The 23,029-nt window shown below is 39.0% G+C and overlaps 1 protein-coding gene across 1 annotated transcript in view; it reads left to right on the top strand.

Moving 5' to 3' along the window:
* Nucleotides 1-4,659, top strand: part of DRAXIN (dorsal inhibitory axon guidance protein) — a 42,844-nt gene extending 38,185 nt beyond the window's left edge. The window contains exon 6 of the mRNA XM_053690068.1: nt 2,962-4,659. Within this exon, the coding sequence (XP_053546043.1) occupies nt 2,962-3,074 (113 nt within the window). The 3' untranslated portion in view covers nt 3,075-4,659. The remainder of the gene's footprint in view (nt 1-2,961) is intronic.
* Nucleotides 4,660-23,029: the final 18,370 nt, after the last annotated feature.

Raw genomic sequence — 23,029 nt, forward strand, 5'->3', positions numbered from 1 at the left:
GTTTAGGTTTTGGTGTGGAACCCTGAATAGCTTGCACCTTATGCTGCTTTACACTAGTGCTAGATGCTTGTGTTTGTTGATTGGTTAAAAAAAATCGGAAAAGAGTCGGAAAGTAAAACAAGAATGCGAATTAGACAAAGAGGGAGAGAAGGAGTCAGATAATAAACAGAAAAAGTTAGAGAGGTAAAGAAGGATAAAGAGTCAGAAAGTAAAATGAGAAAGTGAATTAGAGAGGAAGAGAAGGATAGAGTCAGACTGAGTCAGAAAGTAAAATGAGAAAGTGAATTAGAGAGGAAGAGAAGGATAGAGTCAGACTGAGTCAGAAAGTAAAATGAGAAAGTGAATTAGAGAGGAAGAGAAGGATAGAGTCAGACTGCGTCAGAAAATAAACAGAGAAAGTTTTTTTACACAGAGAGGGAGAGAGGGATAAAGGGCTTGATTGATCAAGCTATGGCAGACAGGGGCATACATATCTGCCCCTCTCAGCCGCAGCTCGCCTCTGGTGGACAGAATTCCGCTGGCAGAATTTAACATTTCATTCGAGCGCTGATGACCGCTGCTTGATAAATTGCGACTGCAGGTTCTCTTGTGAGGCGAAGGGCTTGATACATTGAGCCCAAAGAGTCAGAATGCGTCAGAAAATAAAGAGAGAAAGTACATTACACAGAGAGGGAGAGAAGGATAAAGAGTCAGACTTACAGCCCGATGATCTAAAGCAAGATTATTAGACAATGCTCGCCAGTACTTCTATTTACCCTAAAAACAGGGTGTCTCGCTAAGGGGCGTATACTAAATTTTCATATGAAAAGTGCACAATAAAATTTGTATTTTAAACAACATAGAAAATTAATCATTGAAACATTCACACAAAAATAAGCAGGAAACATTGTATTGTTAAGGTGCATCAAAAATCGTAACTATATTCACCAAAAACTTTATTTTATCAAAAGCGTAAAATTTGTATGTAAATTACACAGGAATAAATTGTATTAACTATGCACAGCGCAAATCGTAATTTAAGTACACTGGATGTGCAAAAAAAGCACAATAGTACAAAATACAAATCGTAGTTGTTTGTTTTTTTTGTAAAATGGGCTGAACATGGGTGTTCCATGGGTGTATATGAAATTGTCTCTCAAATACCAGCATAATTCTGTAAAGATTTTCGCACTATAGATCTCACAGTTTTTTCTCGCAAACTAAAAGGTGGTGAACTTTTCTCAAAACACTCAAAATACTTATAACCCTAATAGACAAACAGATGCATATGAAAATAAAAGCAATTGTAAGATGCTATATGCAGAAAGCAGAGTAATGTGATTTATATTGGCTGCAGGATTTCATTTTTAAAGTGCGTCCCTTGCTAACTGCTAACTTCACTCTATGGAGCGAAGTTTCCCTTTCTAGCGAGCTTCATTATTTTATATAGGAGCCATCTTACCACTCGCAGGGACTGACCCTTTCTTTATAATAATTCCAACAGGACAGCCCTTGCGATGGTCAGCGTGAAAAACCACGTCTAAAAATGCGAGGTTTAGATCATTAAATGAGAAAGTAAACAATGAAAGTGAATTAGAGAGGGAGAGGATAAAGGGGTAGATTTACCAAGCAGCGGATGCTGCTATCTTCCCCCTGTACTTTCCGGCTCGCCGGAAATGTAATTTAAAAAGCAGCGGTCATAAGACCGCTGCTCCATAACTCGTCTGCCACCTCTGAGGTGGCAGACAGCAATCAGCCCGAACGGATACTTTCAGGTTGATTGACACCCCCGATTAGCCGTGAATGTGCAGGAGGCGGCATTGCACAAGCATTTATATATAAAAATTGTATATAGGAAAGTGGATGGACCAAAATAAGGAACATCCAAAAAAACAGGGGTATAGCACACCGACTATCTAAAATTATTCACAGAGACAGTTTGGATAAATACAAAAATATATACTTTATGTGATCATAAATATGTAAAAACAAACATGCATATATACAAAAACATGGAGACAGACAGACAAACAAAACACATGGGCCCCTCACAAAAGAGCAAAACTAGCCAGCTCTGTATATATGCATGTTTATTTTTACATATTTATGATCACATAAACCATAAAGTATATTTTTTTGCATTTATCCAAACTGTCCCTGTGAATCATTTTAGATAGTCGGTGTGCTAACCCCCTGGTCTTTTAGATGTTCCTTATTTTGGTCCATCCGCTTTCCTATATACAATTTTTATATATAAATCCTTTCCAGGCAGCACCTTACTAGCATAATATACTATATAATATTAAACGGTATTAGTAGATGAGCAGATAAAGTCTGGTGGAGACCCGAGGAAACGCGTTGAGGCATATAAGTTCTCCCCGCTTGCAGGCTTTGGAACAGCTGATCTGCTGTAGGACGAACTTGTAAAGCATTGAAGGTTCCTAGGAATCTGGCAGTGTTCGGTTGTTCGTTTGCTTGGGGGAGACTTCCATGGTGATATATTCACACTCTGCTCATTTTGTTTTTAATCTTGTACGTGTCATTTTTGTTATTGCGCTTTTATTACTCAGTAAAAACTTTTACTCTTAGAGAGTGTGTTGCGCTCTTGTCTTTTTGTTCCTTATTAGTAGATGAGCAAACTCCTTTTCTTTTTGATTGCACAAGCATTTCACTTGAAATGCTTGTGCAACGATAAATGCCTACAGCATATGCTGTCGGCATTTATTGATGGCCGGCCCGCACATTGATAAATCTACCCCAAAGAGTCAAACTAATGAGTCAGAAAGTAAACAGAGAAAGTGAATTAGATAGAGAGGGAGAGAACCATAAAGAGTCAGACTGATGAGTCAAAAAGTAAACAGAGAAAGTGAGTAATAATAGGGGTGCATAGCACTCCCCCCCTGTTTTAGCACCACTGCTGATTAGGTTTACTTCAGAATATAGAAATAACTTAATAACCGTTTGCCCTATTCTATCCTGCAGGCTTCCGCTGTTATGCTAAATTTCACCGCAATCAAAGAGTGACCAGGAGAAAAGGACGCTGCGTGGATCCAGAAACCATCAACAGAGACCAGGGATCTTTTATTTCTGTCTAAAAAATGTATGGGTCCTGATCTCGATCAGTATTTAAAACTGAAATCTACAAACCGCTAATCAACCAGTGTTAGCATTTGTCATTGTCACCCTGAGGAAGGACATATTTATATACAGACCGTGGTATAATACCATTTTTCCAGCAGGTTGTGCACAGATTTGTAGCCTGGGCAGAGACATGCAATTTAGCCTTGTACAATGAATATTTATTTAATTGTGGGGATGGGGATCTGTAGTATACATAGTAACAGACAATAACTGACAATAACAACTTCTGGCTTATTGTGTGCGTTGTATTCTAGTTTATCCATCTCTATAAAGGGGAGATGTTATGTAAAATGAATAATACAGGGCTGCACACTGGATACTGAGATCAATCAGTTCCTAAACAGCTCTGGAGTATGTATTTGTATAAGCAACGACCTTAAAGGAGACATAAAACTCAAGATGGAAATGAACAAAGATGCATTTTCCAACAGACATGGGCCCTCAGTCAAACACAGCTCAGAGAGTATATATTGCATCAGTTATGTATCATCACCAATTAATGACAAGCCACCATCGCTCACTGAACTGCCAAAGTGTTTAATTGAGGGTTGCGTGAGGCATATGTACATATGCCCCATGAAAAGTAAAAGTTATCATGGCAACATAAGTATTGGGAAAATGCAGTTGTCTCAAATATGGCAATGCTAGAATACAATCTACAGAAGATTAAACAGTACCTTATAAGCTAGCGTTTTCGGTAGAGTACAATGAAAAGGGCAAGAGTGTTACATTCAGAAGAAAAGGAAGGCAGCGCATGGAGTAGAGGGGGTTAAAAAGGGGACAGGGGTAATAGGGAATAGGGATAAACATGTAATATGTCTGTACACAGGTGACTATGGAAGGGACATGATGAACAGCTGGTTAATGTTGTTACTGCACTCTAAAACAGAAGACACTGTAGGGAACAAACATATAAAACAAAAATAATATGCTGTTTCCAATCACTGTCATAAGAGGGCAGCACTGTCTATAACATAAAATAAAAATAATATGCTGTTTCCAATCACTGTCATAAGAGGGCAGCACTGTCTATAACAGATACAATAAAAATAATATGCTGTTTCCAATCACTGACCTAAGGGGGCAGCACTGTCTATAACAGATACAATAAAAATAATATGCTGTTTCCAATCACTGACATAAGGGGCAGCACTGTCTATAACATAAAATAAAAATAATATGCTGTTTCCAATCACTGACATAAGGGGGCAGCACTGTCTATAAAAGATATTAAGTAGAAACATGACTTTTGGTATTAGCTGTTATGAGACAAATAATTACATTTCAGGTACTGGTAATAACGTTTAATAATATGGAGGTCACCTGATCACGAGTGATGACAACATCTGCGCCACAGAGGTCCAGGCCAGCTATGCTGCATTTTTATACATGTGTAGAGATCTTACAGGGGCATTAGGGTGGGATTCCCCCATCATATAGTATTATAGCACTGAGCTGACAGTATGTGTAGAGACAAATAATGTGATGTTACAGAGTCCTGGTATGTCATTTTGAATGTAAATAAAGTGTGGACAGTTATTTGCTTCTTGTTATGTTTTAAGTTAATGAATTGCAAGAAGGGGAAGTGTAGCCTGTTGCTCAGATCTAAAAATGATGGGTAAGTAATTTAGAATTTTGTAAAATCAGTGCAATTGTAATTATTTTCTGTAGCTGCTTTTCCCTTTTATCATGAGCAGTATGTGCGTGTGACCATCCAAAGGTCTCTTTTACAACATACATGGTCTTTATTACATACAGGCAGTCCCTGCGTTACAGACATCCGTACTTGCAAACTGAGAAAATAAAGCTTTTTTGCCAATTGTTCTTTCCAGGATAACCCAAAATATTTAAAATCTAATTGTCACAAGGACAGAAAGTGACGTGAAATTTTCTGAACAGGAGCACAGATAGCAAAACAAACTTTTCAATATGCTATCCAAAACTAAAAAAAATGTTTGTCTAGAGTTTCACCTAAAAAAAGTGCCTGTTCCAACTTACATACAAATTCAACTTAAAGGGACAGTCTACAAGAGAATTGTTATTGTTTTAAACGATAGATAATCCCTTTATTACCCATTCCCCAGTTTTGCACAACCAACACAGTTATATTAATATACTTTTTACCTCTGTGATTACCTTGTATCTAAGAACCTTCTTTCAGCCCCCTGATCACATGACTGTGACTGTTTATTATCTATTGTCTTGCATTTAGCATTGTGTTGTGCTAAATCTTAAATAACTGTCTTTGTCTGAACACAGTTTTATCTATATTGCCTGTGAACTACCAAGTCTTTTGTTGTGAAAAACAATTTAAAAAGCATGCGATTAGAGGCAGCCCTCAAGGACTTAGTAATTAGCATATGAGCCTACCTAGGTTTAGTTTAAACTAAGAATACCAAGAGAAAAAAAGCTAATTTGATGATAAAAGTAAATTGGAAAGTTGATTAAAATTGCATGTCCTATCTGAATAATGAAAGTTTAATTTTGACTAGACTGTCCCTTTAAGAACAAACCTACAGAACCTATCTTGTTCGTAACATGGGGACTGCCTGTAGATATAGAAAACTCTGGCACTATGGTAATGTTTTTGACAGAAAACACAAAACCACATTTTGTTATTGTTTTGCTGGTCCAGAGGAAGAAAAGATAATTGCTATTTTACATAAACCAACTAGCCACTTATGGGTAAATGTAGACTTAGGCCTGATGATTACAAAATTTCCAATTTGAAAAGAAATTATAATGCAGATTCCACAAGGCAGAGCTCACTGAATTCACTAAGAAAAATGATGGAACCTGGAAGTCACAGGGAGAAGAGAGAGGCCTTTCATAGAAAGTAATGAAGCTCTCGGGAATAGAGAATCTTACAGGGGAGATTTAGGTCAGAAGGGGAGCACAGGGAAATGACATAAAACCTCAGTTTGCAGCAAATACAAATTAAGCTGAAATATATTTTAATATTTAAATTAGTGTATTGTGAATGTTAAGCAAATGTCGCATGCATACAGCTGGCAATGTAAATCAGTGAGATCTGCAGGTGTAAGATGCTTAGAGAATATCAAGAGAATTGTATGAGAGATTCAGACACAAATTGTGAATTCCCCTATTTCAGAATAGGGAACTCCCCAGTCCCTCCTAGTGCTGTATACAGAATCTAAATGCTTTAAAATACAAACTTATGGACCCAATCTGAAGAATATAAAATACAAAGCACAAAGTGTAAATGCAGCAGAACTCTCATTTCACACAGTGCTATATAACACTAATGAATCACACTACTGAATCAGTGGTCACAATGCCTCTTGATTTCTACAACTTCACTGTATTTAATGTGAAGGTGAAATATAATTCCATATAACCAGTTTTTTAAGGGGTTAGCAGGGGGCGGCATTGCACCAGCAGTTCACAAGAACTGCTGGTGCAACGATAAATGCAGACAGCAAATGCTGTCTGCATTTATCGATGTGTGGCGGACATGATACGCTACATCGTATCATGTCTGTACGCACTTTAATAAATATACCCCTTAGTGTTGTGTGGATTCAGTATTCATCAGCTGTTTATAAAGCATTTTATATCTAGTGTATCAAGCTACCGCCCTCGTTTCAGTCACTTCATCTTTGCATTAGGGGACTCATGAGTGCATTCATTTAATATTCACTGAATAACAGACATTGTTTCAGTGAACTTTTCCTTTTATTTCACCAAGTGTACAAATGGTTAGAGGATTTATATTATTTTTGTAAATGTTTTTAAGGACCATTAAATACAGCAGAATGGCATAATCAGCAAATGCATACTAAAAAGACAACACAATGGGGCCAATTTATTAACCCCTTAAGGACAAGGGCATTTTTCAATTTCTTTCTCTCAAGGACCAGGGCTATTTTTACAATTTTGCAGTGTTTGTGTTTAGCTGTAATTTTCCTCTTACTTATTTACTGTACCCACACATATTATATACCGTTTTTCTCGCCATTTAATGGACTTTCTAGAGATACCATTATTTTCATCATATCTTATAATTTACCATAAAAATGTTTATAAAATATGATGAAAAAAAACAAACACTTTTTCTAACTTTGACCCCCAAAATCTGTTGCACATCTACAACCACCAAAAAACACCCATGCTAAATAGTTTCTAAATTTTGTTCTGAGTTTAGAAATACCCAATGTTTACACGTGCTTTGCTTTTTTTGCAAGTTATAGGGCCATAAATACAAGTTTTTCTTTTAGTAGATAACCCAAAGTATTGATCTAGGCCCATTTTGGTATATTTCATGCCACCATTTCCCCGCCAAATGCGATCAAATAAAAAAAAACTGTTCACTTTTTCACAAACGTTTTCACAAACTTTAGGTTTCTCACTGAAATTATTTACAAACAGCTTGTGCAATTATGGCACAAATGGTTGTAAATGCTTCTCTGGGATCCCCTTTGTTCAGAAATAGCAGACATATATGGCTTTGGCATTGCTTTTTGGTAATTAGAAGGCCCCTAAATGCCGGTGCGTACCACATTTGTATTAGGCCCAGCAGTGAAGGGGTTAATTAGGTAGCTTGTAGGGTTAATTTTAGCTTTAGGGTAGTGTAGTAGACAACCCAAGGTATTGATCTAGGCCCATTTTGAGATATTTCATACCACCATTTCACCGCCAAATGCGATCAAAATAAAAAAATCGTTAACTTTTTCACTACCTTTGAGTTTCTCACTAAAATTATATACAAGCAGCTTGTGCAATTATTGCACAAACGGTTGTAAATGCTTCTCTGGGATCCCCTTTGTTCATAAATAGCAGACATATATGGCTTTGGCATTACTTTTTGGTAATTAGAAGGCCGCTAAATGCCTCTGCGCATTTACTAGTACTAAGCCCAGTACTAAAATAAAAGTTTTTTTATTTTTTTATTATTATTATTTTTTTAAAAAAATCATATTCTGCTGTGTAGGATCCCCCCTTAGCCCCCAACCTCCCTGATCCCCCTCAAAGAGCTCTCTAACCCTCCCCCCACTAACTATTCCCCAGCATTTTGCAATAAAATGTGATTTTTTTTTAAAAAAATTTTTAAACTCACTTTTTCTGTAGTGTAGCTCCCCCTTCCATACCCTCCCCCTCCCTCTCCCCAATCACCTTTTAAAAGTATCCCCCCCTCCTCTGCCACCCACACCCTCTCCCAGCACTCTCCAGCAAGCACTTAGATTTTTTTTATGTTGTGCTAGATCGCTGATGCGCGCGCACGCAGCCGCCCCTCACCTCCCGCGCGCAGTCCCGTGCGCACCTGACATCAAGATCTGCTGGCCGGAAGGAAGTTCCCTAGCGATGGGCCGCCCACCCGCCTCCCTGAAATGGCTCCCACCACCGATCGGCACCATCGCTGGCCGATGCAGAGAGGGCCACAAAGTGTCCCTCTCTACATCGGTGTGCCAAAAAAGGTATTGCAGTGATGCCTCAATATCAAGGCATCACGACAATACCTTGAAAGCGTCTGGAAGCGATCAGGACGACGTACCATGTATGTCGTTAAGGGTTTCAAGCGGCTGGAAATGATCGTATAGGGTTGGGTGGATTGATGTCCACGGCCTCAGAGCAGACCTTTAGACCGCTGCTTCATAACTTCTGTTTCCAGCGGAAACAGGGACATCAAGCTCCATTCAGAGCTTGATAATTCGGCTCCAATAACTCTTACTTTGAATTTGAAATTACTTTTTTTCTGACAATTTTCAGTTTCCTTTCAATCCCCTCTCTCCTATATCACATGACAGCTATCAGCCAATTACATGCTCTAATACACATATGAAATGTGATCTCTTTACTCCTCTTTCTGTATCAATAAAGTTTCATTTTGACTTTTATGACCCCTTGAATTAAAGGTTTCAGGGGTGTATAAGCTAATTTTTCAGCTAAGACAGAGGTATAGCTTCTACCAGGTTAGAATACTGTCACTGCTAACCTAGCATGGGAGCTGACTTATGGGGGTAGATTTATTAATAGTTGAGTGGACATGATTCGCTGTAGTGTGTCATGTCTCCTTGACGTCGCTAAATGTCAACAGCATACAATATCAGCATTTAACAATGCACAATCATTTTTGGTGAAATGCTTGTGCAATGCCACCCTCGCTCACTGGCGGCTGCTAGCAGGGGCCGTCAATCATCCTGATTGGATCGGGATGATTTCAGTCCGCCACCTAAAATGTGGTGGAGAAGTTAAGGAGAATCGGTCATACGACCACTGCTTCTTAACTTCCTTTTCAGGTGGACCTGAAACGATGGGGCTCCGAATCAGCATCCACTGTTTAATAAATGGACCCCATGGACTCTTAATGCCCAATCCCTACTATCAGACACTAGACCAGTTCCCAAGTTACGTCACCTCTTACAGACACCTGTGATGTCTCCTTTAGCTCACAGCAAGGAGATGCATCCTGTATTATACCAACTTGACTGCTAGCTGCATATGTGCTCTAAATTTAGAGCCAGGCACCAAAATACATTTGTCTACACCTACCTGACCCACTTCACAGTTTTAAAAAAAGTAAATTTATGCTTACCTGATACATTGATTTCTTCTATGGTAAGACAAGTCCACGGATTCATCCTTTACTTGTGGGATATTATCCTCCTGCTAACAGGAAGTGGCAAAGAGCACCACAGCAGAGCTGTCTATATAGCTCCTTCCTTAGCTCCACCCCCCCAGTCATTCGACCGAAGGTACAGGAAGAAAAAGGAGAAACTACAAGGTGCAGAGGTGACTGAAGTTTAAATCAAAAAAATATAATCTGTCTTAAAATGACAGGGCGGGCCGTGGACTTATCTTACCATAGAAGAAATCAATTTATCAGGTAAGCATAAATTTACTTTTCTTCTATAAAGCTAAGACGAGTCCATGGATTCATCCTTTACTTGTGGGATACAATACCAAAGCTACAGGACACAAATGAACGGGAGGGACAAGACAGATGGTTAAACAGAAGGCACCACTGCTTGAAGAACTTTTTTCCCAAAAATAGCCTCCGAAGAAGCAAAGGTATCAAATTTGTAAAATTTGGAAAAGGTATGAAGCGAAGACCAAGTCGCAGCCTTACAAATCTGTTCAACAGAAACATCATTTTTAAAAGCCAAAGTGGAAGCCACCGCTCTAGTAGAGTGAGCTGTAATTCTTTCAGGAGGCTGCTGTCCAGCAGTCTCGTATGTCAAACGGATGATGCTTTTCAGCCAAAAGGCAAGAGAGGTAGCCGTAGCTTTTTGACCTATACGTTTTCCAGAATAGACAACAAACAAAGAAGATGTTTGACGGAAATCTTTGGTTGCTTGCAAGTAAAACTTTAAAGCACAAACCACATCCAAGTTGTGCAATAGGCGCTCCTTCTTAGAGGAAGGATTAGGACACAGAGAAGGAACAACAATTTCCTGATTAATATTCTTATTAGTAACAACCTTAGGAAGGAATCCAGGTTTGGTACGCAAAACCACCTTATCAGCATGGAAAACAAGATAAGGCGAGTCACATTGCAATGCAGATAGTTTAGAAACTCTTCGAGCCGAAGAGATAGCAACTAAAAACAGAACTTTCCAAGATAGAAGCTTAATATCTATGGAATGCATAGGTTCAAACGGAACCCCTTGAAGAACTTTAAGAACTAAATTCAAACTCCATGGCGGAGCAACAGGTTTAAACACAGGCTTGATTCTAACTAAAGCCTGACAGAACGACTGAACGTCCGGCACATCTGCCAGACGTTTGTGCAGTAGAATTGATAAAGCAGATATCTGTCCTTTTAAGGAACTAGCTGATAGCCCCTTCTCCAATCCTTCTTGGAGAAAGGACAAAATCCTAGGAATCCTGATCTTACTCCATGAGTAGCCTTTGGATTCGCACCAATAAAGATATTTACGCCATATCTTATGATAAATTTTCCTGGTGAAAGGCTTTCGAGCCTGAATCAAGGTATATATGACCGACTCCGAGAAACCCTGCTTGGATAAGATCAAGCGTCCAATCTTGGAGTAGAACCCTTGCCCCTGTTCTCTTTTCGGAACTGGGCAGATTACTCCCATGGTATATAGGTCTTCTACACAGCGTAAGAACGCCTCTCTTTTTGTCTCTTGGGGGAGAATCTTTGAAATCTAGAAGATGCCCCTGGGTCATGATTTCTAAAGGCCAGGAGTCCTGAACGTCTCTTGCCCAAGCCTGAGCGAAGAGAGAAAGTCTGCCCCCTACTAGATCCGGTTCTGGATCGGGGGCTACCCCTTCATGCTGTCTTGGTGGCAGCAGCGGGGCTTCTTGGCCTGTTTACCAATGTTCCAAGTCTGGTTAGGTCTCCAGACTGACTTGGATTGAGCAAAATTCCCCTCTTGCTTTGCGGCAGGGGAAGAGGTAGAGGGATCACCTTTGAAGTTTCGAAAGGAACGACAATTATTTTGTTTGGTCCTCATCATATTCGTCTTATCCTGAGGAAGGGCATGGCCTTTCCCTCCAGTGATGTCTGAAATGATCTCTCTCAGTTCAGGCCCGAATAGTGTCTTACCCTTGAAAGGGATGGATAAAAGCTTAGCCTTTGATGACACATCAGCGCTACACGCTAAAATGGCAAAACCTGAATTCTTCGCTGCTAATTTAGCCAGTTGAAAAGCAGCATCTGTAATAAAAGAATTAGCTAGCTTGAGAGCTCTAATTCTATCCAGAATATCATCTAATGGAGTCTCAACCTGAAGAGCCTCTTCCAGTGCCTCAAACCAAAAGGACGCTGCAGTAGTTACAGGAACAATGCACGCTATTGGTTGGAGAAGAAAACCTTGATGAACAAATATTTTTTTCAGGAGACCCTCTAATTTTTTATCCATAGGATCTTTGAAAGCACAACTGTCCTCAATTGGTATAGTTGTACGCTTAGCCAGGGTAGAAATAGCTCCCTCCACCTTAGGGACCATCTGCCACGAGTCCCGCACCGCGTCTGATATGGGAAACATTTTCTTAAAAGTAGGAGGGGGAGCGAACGGAATACCTGATCTATCCCACTCCTTAGTAACAATTTCCGAAATCCTCTTAGGGACCGGAAAAAACATCAGTGTAGGCAGGAACCTCTAGGAATCTGTCCATTTTACACAATTTCTCTGGAACTAAAATAGGGTCACAATCATCCAGAGTCGCTAAAACCTCCCTGAGCAATAAGCGGAGGTGTTCTAGTTTAAATTTAAAAGCCGTCATATCTGAGTCTGTCTGAGGGAACATATTTCCTGAATCAGAAATCTCTCCCTCAGCCAGCAAATCCCTCACTTCAGAACATTGTGAGGGTACATCGGATATGGCTAATAAAGCGTCAGAGGGCTCAGTGTTTGTTCTCACACCAGACCTACTGCGCTTCCCCTGCAACCCAGGCAGCTTAGATAAAACCTCTGTAAGGGTAGTATTCATAACTGCGGCCATATCTTGCAGGGTGAAAGAATTAGACGCACTAGAAGTACTTGGCGTCGCTTGTGTGGGCGTTAACGGTTGTGACACTTGGGGAGAATTAGATGGCATAACCTGATTCCCTTCTGACTGAGAATCATCCTGCGACATACTTTTAGTAGCTAAAATATGTTCGTTACAATTTATTGACCTTTCAGTGCATGAGGGACACATTCTAAGTGGAGGTTCCACAATGGCTTCTAAACATATTGAACATTGACTTTCCTCAATGTCAGACATGTTGAACAGGCTAGTAATGACTACAAACAAACATGAAAACACTTTATTTAGTGAAAAAAAATAACAATCTTAAAAAACGGTACTGCGCCTTTAAGAGAAAAAAAGCATACACGTTCTGCAAAACAGCCTAAACATGCACCAAATTTTTCAAAATTTTGTAAGCAGACACAATATATGTAGTTAAGATTGCCCCACAAGGAATTTTAACAATTAACCCTTTAATGTGCAAACCGGATTGAAAATAGGCCCCGATCCGGAAAAAACACCCTCAGCACCTTGCCACAGCCTTGCTGTGGCCCTACCTGCCCTCAGGGATAGTAAATGTGGGGTTAAAGCTTCGATTTGGCCCAAAACATCCACCAGGGCCCTCAGGAGTTAGAGCTTGCTGCTTGTTGAGAGAAACTAACTGCGCATCTGAGGCGCGAAAATAGGCCCCGCCCATCTCACTCGATGTCTCCAGCCTCAAAGAACCGCACCAAAGCGGTTATAACTAGCCATGTGGGTTCTGAGACCCATAATTTAAGCCATGTGTGCCCTCAATAAAGTTGCCCAAAACGTTATTGCCCACAAAACGTTAAAGCACTCCCAGATCATAAAAACGTTTGCCCACAAACATTTACAAATCAGTGTCAACCATATTTGTAATTGGCCCCTTATGCAAGCTTAGTAATGCCCTTCTTATTAGCTCTAGGATTACTGCTTACCCTTACCCTCCTGGGTATAATGTCAGCCTTTCTGAAATACACAGTCTCTCCAGAAAAAACATGACTGAACATACCTCATTGCTGCATAGCATGAAACCGTTCCTCACACTGAAGTTTCCTGTACTCCTCAGCCTCTGTGGGAACAGCAATGGACCTTAGTTACAAATGCTAAGATCATCATCCTCCAGGCAGCAGTCTTCATCCATCTGCTGCCTGAGAGTAAATAGTACACACCGGCACCATTTAAAATAGCAAACTCTTGCTTGAAGAAATTAAAAACTAATATTTTAACACCTCTTTCACTTTACCCTTTCTAGTACTTAGAGTAGGCAAAGAGAATGACTGGGGGGTGGAGCTAAGAGAGGAGCTATATAGACAGCTCTGCTGTGGTGCTCTTTGCCACTTCCTGTTAGCAGGAGGATAATATCCCACAAGTAAAGGATGAATCCGTGGACTCGTCTTACCTTTATAGAAGAAACACTTTACACATTATGGAATAATAATTCCATTCAGTGTCCAGTTGATACCTTGGGGCAAAACTGGTATTTTGTTTTTTAGGAATGTGGTTTATTTAAATAAAATATATATTTCTGTGTGTTCACAGGACTAGCACATAAATTACTTGTATAAATAAGCGCAACATGACTATGTTATAATGTAATGCCTAATTAGTTTATCATAATTTATAGAATTCAGAGACCAAAGTTTGCTAAGCATTGACACATTTCATAATAGATAACAAAACTATTCCAAAGTGCAGAAATAGATGGTATTTTGAACAATAGGACATTTTTGCAGAACTGATCCAAACAATCAAATCTTTCTTAGAATCAGTCATGAGTTCTAAATGAGGAATTTAAGATCATCAGCTTTTCCTCAATGTGAGTTTGCAAAACACTGCGTACTAAAGGTCATGAGGCCCATTTATCAAGCTCCGTATGGAGCTTGTGGGCCTGTGTTTCTGGCGAGTCTTCAGACTCGCCAGAAACTCAAGTTATGGAGCAGCGGTCTTTAGACCGCGCTGCTCCATAACTTGCGTTTCTGGCGAGTCTGAAGAACCCTGCCCGCCTGCTCTGATAAGGCGGACAGACATATCCACAATTCAACCCGATTGAGTACGATCGGGTTGATTGACACCCCCTGGTAGCGGCCCATTGGCCGCGAGTCTACAGGAGGCGGCGTTGCACCGAGCTGCTGGTGCAATGCCGAATACGGAGAGCGTATTGCTCCCCGCATTCAGCGATGTCTGTCGGACCTGATCAGCACTGTCGGATCAGGTCCGACAGACATTTGGTAAATAGGCCTCCATGTGTGTTACATATACAGATAGCTAAGCCTATTTTCATACATGTATTAACCAAATTACCAATGCATACACACCTGTGTATGACAAAATAAAGTCAATTTATGTCAGATGTCTCATTTATACACACAGGAGATTATGGTTGATCTCTCCATAGTGTTAGTAGAGAAGGTGTGAGCTTGTCATAGATATGGTTGGTTTTGGGTAATTAGACATGAGGTGTCTGTGAGCTTTACGTATATATTTGTTGCCATATTGTGGCATGTAAGTCTTCTGCAGTTTACATTAGAAGAATTATAAAATCATTCATTTGTGAACTGACAGTTGTTAATTTCCTATTGGTGGTTTGGGGAGGTGCAGAGGAGGTGGAGCTTCTGGAACTGAAACACATATTTTAGCCCAATTAATTTCTACAATTTAGAGTTATAAGTATTAAAAAAAACTATCCGCTAGATTACAAGTTTTGCGTTACGGTTTTAACGCTGAAAAAGTGTCCATTTCAGCGTAAAAACAGTAATGCAGCCATTATGAGTCTTGTCTATATAGTTATACTGCAAGCATTTTAGCCTGTATTGCAACGTCAATCCCGCATTCAAAAAATTACGTTTTTGCGTAATGATTGCATTACAGCCTATACTGACACGATCCATTCCGCTATCTGTTAGCAGTAGTTATGAGTTTTGCGCCACAAAAATGTTTCACAAAACTCATAAATAAAATGTTACAAAGTACACTAACACCCATAGACTACCAAATAACCCCTAAACCGCCACCCTCCCGCATCAAAAACCCTATTTAAAAACGTATTAACCCCTAATCTTCCGCCCGCCCACATCTCCACCACTATAATAAAGTTATTAACCCCTATTCCGCCGTTCTCCGCCACCACTAACTAAACCTATTAACCCCTAAACCGCCAGACCCCCACATCGCCACTACTAAATAAACCAATTAACCCTTAAACCGCTAGCCCCCCACATCGCCACTAATTAATTAAACTATTAACCCCTAAACCTATCACCCCCTAACTTTAAATTAAAATTACAATATCCCTATTTTAAAATAAATAAAAACTTACCTGTGAAATTAAAAAAACATAATTTATGTAAGAATTTACCTGATAAATTTATTTCTTTCATATTGGCAAGAGTCCATGAGCTAGTGACGTATGGGATATACAATCCTACCAGGAGGGGCAAAGTTTCCCAAACCTCAAAATGCCTATAAATACACCCCTCACCACACCCACAATTCAGTTTAACGAATAGCCAAGTAGTGGGGTGATAAAGAAAGGAGTAAAAAGCATCAACAAAGGAATTTGGAAATAATTGTGCTTTATACAAAAAAATCATAAAAACCATAAAAAGGGTGGGCCTCATGGACTCTTGCCAATATGAAAGAAATGAATTTATCAGGTAAATTCTTACATAAATTATGTTTTCTTTCATGTAATTGGCAAGAGTCCATGAGCTAGTGACGTATGGGATAGCAATACCCAAGATGTGGAACTCCACTCAAGAGTCACTAGAGAGGGAGGGATAAAAATAAACAACAGCCAGTTTTCCGCTGAAAAAATAATCCACCACCCAAATTATAAGTTTATTCTATAATGACAAGAAAAACTTAAAACATCAGCAGAGGAATCAAACTGAAACAGCTGCCTGAAGAACTTTTCTACCAAAGACTGCTTCTGAAGAAACAAATACATCAAAACGGTAGAATTTAGTAAATGTATGCAAAGAGGACCAAGTTGCCGCTTTGCAAATCTGATCAACTGAAGCTTCATTCTTAAAAGCCCACGAAGTGGAGACTGATCTAGTAGAATGAGATGTAGTTCTCTGAGGCGGGGCCTGACCCGACTCCAAATAAGCTTGAAGAATCAAAAGCTTTAACCAAGAAGCCAAGGAAATAGCAGAGGCCTTCTGACCTTTCCTAAGACCAGAAAATATAACAAATAGACTAGAAGTCTTCCTGAAATCGTTAGTAGCTTCAACATAATATTTCAAAGCTCTTACCACATCCAAATAATCTAAGGATCTCTCCAAAGAATTCTTAGGATTAGGGCACAAGGCAGGGACAACAATTTCTCTACTAATGTTGTTAGAATTCACAACCTTAGGTAAAAATTTAAATGAAGTCCGCAAAACCGCCTTATCCTGATAAAAAATCAGAAAAGGAGATTCACAAGAAAGAGCAGATAGCTCAGAAACTCTTCTAGCAGAAGAGATGGCCAAAAGGAACAACACTTTCTAAGACAGTAGTTTAATATCCAAAGAATGCATAGGCTCAAAAGGAGGAGCCTGTAACGCCTTCAAAACCAAATTAAGACTCCAAGGAGGAGAAATTGATTTAATGACAGGCTTGATACGAACTAAAGCCTGTACAAAACAGTAAATATCAGAAAGTTTAGCAATCTTTCTGTGAAATAAAACAGAAAGAGCAGAGAGTTGTCCCTTCAAGGAACTTGCAGACAAACCTTTATCCAAACCATCCTGAAGAAACTGTAAAATTCTAGGAATTCTAAAAGAATGCCAAGAGGATTTATGAAATGTAAGTCTTCCAAACTCGATAATAAATCTTTCTAGAGACAGATTTACGAGCTTGTAACATAGTATTAATCACTGAGTCAGAGAAACCTCTATGACTTAGCACTAAGCGTTCAATTTCCATACCTTCAAATTTAATGATTTGAGATCCTGATGGAAAAATGGACCTTGAGACAGTAGGTCCGGCCTTAACGGAAGTGGCCAAGGTTGGCAACTGGACATCCGAACAAGATCCACAAACCAAAACCTGTGTGGCCATGCTGGAGCCACCAGCAACACAAACAATTGTTCCATGATGATTTTGGAGATCACTCTTGGAAGAACTAGAGGCGAAAAGATGTAAGCAGGTTGATAACACCATGGAAGTGTTAACGCATCCACTGCTTCCGCCTGAACATCCCTGGACCTGGACAGGTATCTGGGAAGTTTCTTGTTTAGATGAGAGGCCATAAGATCTATCTCTGGAAGACCCCACATCTGAACAATCTGAGAAAACACATCTGGATGGAGAGACCACTCCTCCGGATGTAAAGTCTGACGGCTGAGATAATCCGCCTCCCAATTGTCTACACCTGGGATATGCACCGCAGAGATTAGACAGGAGCTGGATTCCGCCCCAAGCAAGTATCAGAGATACTTCTTTCATGGCTTGGGGACTGTGAGTCCCACCCTGATGATTGACATATGCCACAGTTGTGATATTGTCTGTCTGAAAGCAAATGAACGGATCTCTCTTTAACAGAGGCCAAAACTGAAGAGCTCTGAGAATTGCATGGAGTTCTAAAATATTGATTGGTAATCTCGCCTCTTGAGATTTCCAAACCCCTTGTGCTGTCAGAGATCCCCAGTCAGTTCCCCAACCTGAAAGACTTGCATCTGTAGTTATCACAGTCCAGGTTGGACGAACAAAAGAAGCCCCTTGAACTAAACGCTGGTGACTTAACCACCATGTCAGAGAGTGTCGAACATTGGGATTTAAGGATATTAATTGTGATATCTTTGTATAATCCCTGCACCATTAATTCAGCATACAAAGCTGGAGAGGTCTCATGTGAAAATGAGCAAAAGGAATCGCGTCCGATGCTGCAGTCATGAGGCCTAAAACTTCCATACACATAGCCACTGAAGGGAATGACTGAGACTGAAGGTGCCGACAAGCTGCAACCAATTTCAAACGTCTCTTGTCTGTTAGAGACAGAGTCATGGACACTGAATCTATCTGAAAACCTAAAAAGGTGACCCTTGTCTGAGGAATTAAGAAACATTTTGGTAAATTGATCCTTCAACCATGTTTACAAAGAAACAACACTAGTTGATTTGTGTGAGATTCTGCAGAACGTAAAGACTGAGCTAGTACCAAGATATCGTCCAAATAAGGAAACACTGCAATACCCTGTTCTCTGATTACAGAGAGTAGGGCACCTAGAACCTTTGAAAAGATTCTTGCAACTGTTGCTAGGCCAAATGGCAGAGCAACAAATTGGTAATGCTTGTCTAGAAAAGAGAATCTCAGGAACTGATAATGTTCTGGATGAATCGGAATATGAAGGTAAGCATCCTGCAAGTCTATTGTGGACATATAATGTCCTCGCTGAACAAAAGGCAGAATAGTCCTTATAGTCACCATCTTGAAAGTTGGTACTCTTACATAATGATTCAAAAAACTGGTCTGAATGAATTTTCCTTCTTTGGGACAATTAATAGATTTGAATAAAACCCCAGACCTAATTCCTGAAAAGGAACCGGCTTGATTACCCCTGAAAACTCCAGGTCTGAAACACACTTCAGGAAGCCTGAGTTTTTACTGGATTTGCTGGGATGCGTGAGAGAAAAAATCTTCTCACAGGAGGTCTTACTCTGAATCCTATTCGATACCCTTGAGAGACAATGCTCTGAATCCATTGATTTTGGACAGAATCTATCCAAATATCCTTGAAAAACCTTAATCTGCCCCCTACCAGCTGAGCTGGAATGAGGGCCGCACCTTCATGTGGACTTAGGGGCTGACTTTGTTTTCTTGAATGGCTTGAATTTATTCCAATTTGAGGAAGGCTTCCAATTGGAAACAGATTCCTTGGGGGAAGGATTAGACTTTTGTTCCTTATTTTGACGAAAGGAACGAAAACGGTTAGAAGTCTTAGAATTACCCTTAGGTTTTTTATCCTGAGGCAGAAAAACTCCCTTTCCCCCAGTAACAATTGAAATAATAGAATCCAACTGAGAACCAAATAAATTATTACCTTGGAAAAAGAGAGATAGCAATCTAGACTTAGATGTCATATCAGCATTCCAATATTTAAGCCACAAAGCTCTTCTAGCTAAAATAGCTAAAGACATGGATCTAACATCAATTTTGATAATATCAAAAATGGCATCACAAATAAAATGATTAGTATGTTGCAGTAAGCGAATATTGCCAGATATGTCAGAATCCAATTCTTGTTGCGCTAAATTTTCCAACCAAAAAGTTGATGCAGCCGCAACATCAGCCAAAGAAATTGCAGGTCTGAGAAGATGACCTGAATATAAATAGGCTCTCCTTAGATAAGATTCAAGCTTCCTATCTAAAGGATCCTTAAAGGAAGTACTATCTTCCATAGGAATAGTGGTACGTTTAGCAAGAGTAGACATAGCTCCATCAACTTTGGGGACTTTTCCCCAAAACTCTAAAGAAATTGCTGGTAAAGGATACAATTTTTTAAACCTTGAAGAAGGAATAAAAGAAGTACCAGGCTTATTCCATTCCTTAGAAATCATATCAGAAATAGCATCAGGAATAGGAAAAACATCTGGAGTAACCACAGGAGGTTTAAAAACAGCATTTAAGCATTTACTAGACAACGTCAAGAGGACTGGCTTCCTCAATATCCAAAGTAATTAACACTTCTTTTAATAAAGAACGAATATACTCTATTTTAAATAAATAAGTAGATTTGTCAGTGTCAATATCTGAGGAAGGATCTTCTGTATCAGATAGATCCTCATCAGAGGAGGATAAGTCATTATGTTGTCGGTCAATTGAAATTTCATCAACTGAGTGAGAAGTTTTAAAAGACCTTTTACGTTTATTAGAAGGCAGAAATGCAGACAAAGCCTTCTGAATAGAATCAGTAACAAATTCTTTAAAATTCATAGGTATATCATGTACATTAGAAGTTGAAGGAACTACAACTGGCAATGTACTATTACTGATGGACACATTATCTGCATGTAAAAGTTTATCATGACAACTATTTCAAATGACACTCAGAGAAATAACTTCCACAATCTTACAACAAATGCACTTAGCTTTGGTAGAACCAATGTCAGGCAGCAAAGTTCCAACAGATACTTCTGAGGCATGATCAGATTGAGACATCTTGCAAAATATAAAAGAAAAAACAACATATAAAGCAAAATTATCAATTTCCTTATATGACAGTTTCAGGAATGGGAAAAAATACAAACAGCATAGCCCTCTGACATAGAAAAAGGCAAGAGGCAAACAGCAATGGGGTATAAAATTATTGAAAAATTACGCACAACGTAAGTAAAAAATTTTTGGCGCTAACAATATCCGGAAATGACACACTTGCGTCACTAATGACGCAACCGTGTGTAAGGCTTCCGCGTCAACTACGACACCGGAAATGACGAACTTGCGCCAACGGACATACTTTTTGCGCAAAAAAAATTCTCGCAACAAGAATGACGCAATAAAGTCTAGCATTTGGCGCAACCGCGGGCCTAATACTGCCCGCAATTTGTAAGAAAAAAGTAGTCAATTTGAAAAAAAGACTAAACCCCAGGTAAGAAAAAAATATTTCCTAATATGTTTATTTCCCAAATATGAAACTGACAGTCTGCACAAGGAAATACATTAACCTGACTCATGGCAAATATAAGTACAATACATATATTTAGAACTTTATATAAATGCATAAAGTGCCAGACCATAGCTTGGGTGTCTTCAGTAATAAAAAACATACTTACCAAAAAAGACACCCATCCACATATAGCAGATAGCCAAACCAGTACTGAAACAGTTATCAGTAGAGGTAATGGTATATGAGAGTATATAGTCGATCTGAAAAGGGAGGTAGGAGATGAATCTCTACGACCGATAACAGAGAACCTATGAAATAGACCCCCGTTAGGAAAATCATTGCATTCAATAGGTGATACTCTCTTCACGTCCCTCTGACATTCACTGTAATCTGAGAGGAATCAGGCTTCAAAAAAGCTGAGAAGCGCATGTCAACGTAGAAATCTTAGCACAAACTTACTTCACCACCTCCATAGGAGGCAAAGTTTGTAAAACTGAATTGTGGGTGTGGTGAGGGGTGTATTTATAGGCATTTTGAGGTTTGGGAAACTTTGCCCCTCCTGGTAGGATTGTATATCCCATACGTCACTAGCTCATGGACTCTTGCCAATTACATGAAAGAAACCTAAGTTTAAACTAACAATTAACCTAACATAACTATTATACTAAAATTAAAATAACTACCAATTAAAAAAACTAAACACTACTGAAAAAATGTAAGTCTAAAATTACAAAAAATAAAAAATACTAAAATACAAAAAATAACAAACACTAAATTACGAAAAATAACAAACGAAATTATCCAAAATAAAAACAATTACACCTAATCTAACAGCCCTATAAAAAGTGAAAAAGCCCCCCAAAATAAAAAAAAACATAGCCTACAATAAACTACCAATAGCACTAAAAAGGGCATTGCCCTAAAGAAATCATCTCTTAGTAAAACCTTTAGGTAAAAGAGCTGAATGCCCTTTTCAGGGCAATGTAAAAGAACTGAATGTCCTTTTAAGGGCAATGCCCATACAAATGCCCTAGGTTTTTGTTAGAGTTAAGTTTTTTATTTTGGGGGGGTTGATTGGGTGGTGGGTTTTACTAAGAGCTGATTTCTTTAGGGCAATGCCCTTTTAAGGGCTATTGGTAGTTTATTGTAGGCTAGGGTTTTTTTTATTTTGAGGGGGCTTTTTTATTTTTATAGGGCTCTTAGATTAGGTGTAATAGTTTTTATTTTGGATAATTTTGTTTGTTATTTTTCTTAATTTAGTATTTTTTATTTTTTGTAATTTTAGACTTAAATTTATTTAGTAGTGTTAGTTTTTTTATGTGTAATTTAATTTTTTTAATTGGTAGTTCTTTTAATTTTAGTATAATAGTTATGTTAGGTTAATTGTTAGTTTAAACTTAGGTTTTTTTAATTTCACAGGTAAGTTTTTATTTATTTTAATATAGGGATATTGTAATTTTAATATAAAGTTAGAGGGTTGTTAGGTTTAGGGGTTAATAGTTTAATTTTGTTTTATGTGATGTGGGGGGCTGGTGGTTTAGGGGTTAATAGGTTTATTTAGTGGCTCAGATGTGGGAGGCCGGAGGATTATGGGTTAATTACTATATTTTGTGGTGGTGATGTCGGGGAGCGACAGAATAGGGGTTAATAACTTTATTAAAGTGGCGGCGATGTCGGGGAGCAACAGAATAGGGGTTTATAACTGTATTAAAGTGGCGGCGATGTCAGTGAGCGGCAGAATAGGGGTTAATAACTTTATTATAGTGGCGGCGATGTCGGGGAGCGGCGGAATAGGGGTTAATAACTTTTATTAGTGTCTGCGATGTCAGGAACGGCAGATTAGGGATTAATAACTTT

Source organism: Bombina bombina, chromosome 8 (genome assembly GCF_027579735.1).
Source record: "Bombina bombina isolate aBomBom1 chromosome 8, aBomBom1.pri, whole genome shotgun sequence".
NCBI lineage: Eukaryota > Metazoa > Chordata > Amphibia > Anura > Bombinatoridae > Bombina > Bombina bombina.